This window comes from Penaeus chinensis, chromosome 34 (assembly GCF_019202785.1).
Source record: "Penaeus chinensis breed Huanghai No. 1 chromosome 34, ASM1920278v2, whole genome shotgun sequence".
Classification (NCBI taxonomy): domain Eukaryota; kingdom Metazoa; phylum Arthropoda; class Malacostraca; order Decapoda; family Penaeidae; genus Penaeus; species Penaeus chinensis.
Window position 1 is genome coordinate 19,865,398 of NC_061852.1, and position 5,000 is coordinate 19,870,397.

Consider the following 5,000-nt stretch of genomic DNA (forward strand, 5'->3'; position numbering starts at 1 on the left):
ATATATATATATATATATATATGTACATGTATATATATCTATATCTATATCTTTATCTATATATATCTGTATCTATATCTATATTTATCTATCTATATCTATATATATCTATATCTATATATATCTATATATATATATATATATATATATATATATATATATATATATATATGTATATATATATATTACATGTGTGTGTGTGTGTGTGTGTGTGTGTGTGTGTGTGTGTGTGTGTGTGTGTGTGTGTGTGTGTGTGTGTGAAGTAAACAGACAAGCTGCATTTTAAGTAATGTTGGTGCTAATCTTCTCACTGTGTCATGCAACTGTAAGAAATAGAATATTTCCTTAAGATATACACAATTATTTGCTCTATTTGTATTATGGTGCACAATCATTATTCAGTATTACCATGTTATTTGTCTTTCTCTGCAGCTTATTGCTTATCTAAGATTATATAGTTCATACATCTGTTATGATGTCAGAAGACCTACTAGTTAAGGCTTCATATTTCAGAATTGTGGTGAAACAGTAAAATAAATAAGTCTATTTGATTTTCTTAATTTATCTACCTGATTTACAGTAAATGGATAAAAAAAGTACCACCTCAATGACTATATTTCATCACCAAGGAACTAAGCTAAGAAAAGGATTAATGGAATTAAAGATGTTTATTACTCTAATGACTTTACTTGCTCTGTAGGGACTTTACATGTGGGGTGTACAGTGTTTCAACTTATCACTGAAAAAAACTACACTTGCAGACAGATACTCCATAGAGGTCAGCAATCTGGTTAACAACTTATCACATATTTTTTTCTGGTCATTCTTGCATCAGTAATCTGGGAAAACACATTTATTAAAAGGTGATTTGTCATGACTTATGAACTGTGAAAAGCATTTGTCACAGTACATCATGGGGTATTTACTCAGATCAGTGTCAGCACAAATATCACAACTTCCAGATCATTTCTATTGTTTTTGTTTTTTTCTTTTCGTTTTTTTCTTTTCTTTTCTATCATGACATTATGAAAATAAATATAGTCTACTGACTCAGGAAAGTAAACTCACTTTCAAGGTTATCACCGTTTCCAAAGTATATTGGCCCATTGCACATAAAGTAACCCTGCAAGTTTTTTACTATTTTCTTACAGGTCCCAGTAGTTACATATGTGGTACTGTGAATGCTCTTTTTCATCACTTTGTTCTCAATTTCTTTCCATTACTTCTTTTTTTCTGGCAGAGAGACTGGAAATCAATTGGTAACATATGAAACAAAGACATCTTTTTCCAAGGAATGAATGAGTTGTCACACATGCAGAAAGTTCACTCTCGAAAAAAAAAAAAAAAATCACTTCAGATCTTCACATGGTCTTTGGAGTAAACCACTATATTAATATTTCTTTATATTAGTTACACACACAAACCTCAAGGTTCAAGCATCTTGGTCATGTAGTTTTCCTTCAGTTTCACCGAGTAAATAGATCACAGATGCCACCTCCCTGTTTACCTGAATAGTAAAACTTTTCAGTCTATTTCCACACACTGGAAGATGTAACTTTACTATGGACAATGGAGATCTTGTATACATTTTGCTCAAGCAGTAGGGAATGAGACTATAGGGACAGAAATTCTTCACTTATGCGCTGAATATCAAAACACACTAATTTTCATCATTAATGAACATGTCTGGCATACAAAGCATTTTGCCATATAAATATAGAGTTGAGGACATGCTTTATTCATCTTCTATAGTTCTCTGGACTAAATCTGAATAATAATATTAGTGAGTCTTGGCAGACACAACTAGATACTGCCTTTGTTGAATTTACAATATGAACAAAAGGATGGTTGTAATACCTGTAACTTAAAAATCTGTACACTTGTACGAGGCCAGATCTCTGACCTGGCTCATTAAGTCACGCAATTACCAAAGTCAAGTCTGTAGTAAGCAATTCAGTGTGGAATATTTTTCCAACTAAATCACTCTCTGTCCTTACTTTGTTTACTGCGTTTCACTTCATTCAAGAGATTATATACAGGAGGCCCTTTATGCATGTGGACATTGTGTTACACTTGTTTAACAAAAACATACTGCCAACAGTCATTTTTGTTCATATCTGTTGCCTGTAATGTCTTTTTCTGAAAATTATGATATCACCATGGCAAATAAATGCTTTGTTTTATCCAGACCAAACTTGCTCTTCGGCAAGATTTGCTTTTTATCACTGTCGATTAAAACAAACCTTTCTGAAGTAGTATTTAAACCACACGCATGTTACGGGTCTCACTTCTCATCCATGCTTGCACCTAGGGCTCTCTGCAAGTCACAGTGAAATAAACTTCTGCTTACACAGAATGTTCAATGTATATATAGCAGCTTCAAATAAACAAAGCACCTCTAAACAACTACCTTACAGAGAGCCACATTCAGTGACAGTAGCTGGACATTGCAAAATGGGAGAGGGGGAACTGTTCATGGTAATACACTCAGTCATACGTCAGACAGTTATTGCTTGGGGTCTGGGCATGATGTTGCCCAAGGGGGGAATGTTCTACAAGAAGCTGTTCTACTACCGTGTGACTTGCGACCAACAGGGACATATGGCGATATAGGGAACAGAACTATAATGGGGGTTCACTGCAACATCTTTTGGCAGTGGGTGCACCAACTGCAGGTGACAGATATAGTACACCAACTGTATATAAAGGAACTTGATGAAACAATGGCAATCTACAGTAACAGTGAGATGGGATTAGGAACTGAATGTATGGAAATGGTTAAGAGAAGACATGAGATTTCTGGTTACTGGCATACCCAACATAGTTCTGACTCCCCAACACAGCAAGGCTAACCTACAGTGGTAATGCAATACACAGGCTTGAGTATGTATCATATGGTAGCATTTTTAACAATGCTTCTACAACAGTGGTCCATTCTATGCAATTCCTACGAACCAAGCCCAATGAACTTACTTTGGAGAAGGGTATACACATTGTTCTGGCTGTCTTAGACACTTGGGACTTTAATGTTACAGTCACTGTTATAATGAGTCATTGCAAATGATGTGGTTAGAGACAGGCAACAGATAATTCCATAATTATAATTCAGTTCACTGGTTCATTTAGATTTCAATGTCACAGTAAACCCTGCATTATTTCTTAATTTAATCAGCTAAAAAGGAAGAACCAATAAAAGAATCTAAAAAACACCATTGACAGTGTTCTATGACGCCATGTCATATGTCCTGAAAATCTGTTTTAGAGGTGAAACATTCCTCACATAATTGACATGTTACACTACACTTTTTTGAACCTTACTGACTGCAGTCCTTTACAAGAACTGAACCCCAAAACATATTTCAGACAACTACACAATCACATCTCCCATGTCTCACTAGGTTTGGGATGGCTGTTTAAATCTAATTTACACTAGAACACTACACTACCAGGGATCTCATTTCTGTGCTGTCCTAACCCCACTTACTCTACAATATAAATAACAAATAAATAGTGTAAATAATGGAAATAGGTGGGTTTCTTTGAGGTACAAGACTACTGCGTCAGGAAGATGTATTTATATTGATAATGTAACTTTGCCGTTTGCAGGAAGTTTACAAGATCGTTTCTTGTAGACTTGCTACACAAAGGTGATTTTTTTTAAATACTAACTTTCATTTAGTTTAATAAGAGTGAAACAAATTTAAGGGTTTACTGACTGGAGGTGCTAGTAATTGTCATGGAAGAGCTATTTCAAGTCTGAGATCAAATTTAACTGCATTATACTGACAACATGTTAGCTCATAAAGGACTCAAAATATGGCACTTGATAAATTATTTAACTTTAGCTGGTAGTCCCTTTCAGTAATAAATATGATTCAGTGCCTAGTACTTTTGTTCAACTAAGACTTTTGAAATGTGTTTAGTCTTAAGTTGAACTTAATGTGACGCATGCTTGGACAATATCTACTGGGCTAAGGATGGGGTTCAGGGGCTAGGAAAGCACACATGGATCTTGGTGACCCATCTAGGAATGGTACACAGTTGGCTGCCCAGCCATCTGTTGCCTTAGGCTACTCTACACTAGGTGAGGCTAGAGGCTCCAGAAGACTCTGCCTGCGCTTCCTGTAGTCCAGTTCAATCTACACTTTTACTACAGTATGCGATCACATCCTTGTCAAAACCTTCTGTACAAAACAATGTCTGTCCATCACCGAGAACATACACACTTGTGCCTTGACCGACGACAGTGCCTTAGGTAAGACTAGTCTGATATGAAACAATTACTATTAGAAAGTCTAATTCCGTCAGTGCAAAAATAACAAATTCTTCCTTCCTTTCCTACAGGTTTCCCTGCATCATGTACACAAGCCAGTGCTTTTTTTTTCTTTGTGTACAGGAGATAATACACCATCTAAATAAAAGATACCAGATAACATAACTGCAAGATATCCATAACTGGCTGTTATTTATCTTGCTTCCTTGCCAGAATCCACTGGCTGGCTTGTTGAGGAAGATGGCAGTAGGAAAAGTGGTGATTTTTATGTAGTTTTTAACCACTGGGAGGTAATGTGTCACTCCATTCACGTACCCTACATCACTAGCCTTCTAGAGGAGGTCCTTGCCTCATGTGAGCCTCATGTAGTAATTGCAGAGGTGGGGGGAGTCCCAGTGAAGTGGGCACATGGGGCATTGAGTGGGACACTGGAGGTGGTGGTGGTGGCTGGGACACAGGACTGGGTGGCACTGGGCTATGGGAGCGGGGCCGGTCCTCCTCCATCCCAGAATAATGACGGTAGTGAGATACAGGAGAAGCTGCAGGGTGTGTCTCGTCTTCACAGTCTCGCTGAGTTTCCATTGGCGTCTCCTCTTCAGTCATTTCCTGCTTGACCAGCTGTGATGGGTAGGAGTCCTCTGGCTCCTCCTCACGCTCACGCTCTCTATGTGAAGGCTCTTCCTCCTCCTCATGACGTGTCATTGCCTCATGGTAGGATACAGGTGGG

At 37.4% G+C, this 5,000-nt stretch overlaps 1 protein-coding gene across 2 annotated transcripts in view; it reads right to left on the reverse strand.

Annotated features, from left to right (window-relative positions):
* Nucleotides 1-671: 671 nt before the first annotated feature.
* The window catches only part of LOC125043458 (forkhead box protein P1-like), a 178,016-nt gene continuing 173,687 nt past the window's right edge, over nt 672-5,000 (reverse strand). For both annotated transcript variants that reach the window (XM_047639531.1, XM_047639530.1), the window contains one exon: nt 672-5,000. This exon is cut by the window's right edge and continues 77 nt beyond it. In XM_047639531.1, coding sequence (XP_047495487.1) covers nt 4,598-5,000 — 403 coding nt within the window. In that variant the 3' untranslated portion in view covers nt 672-4,597.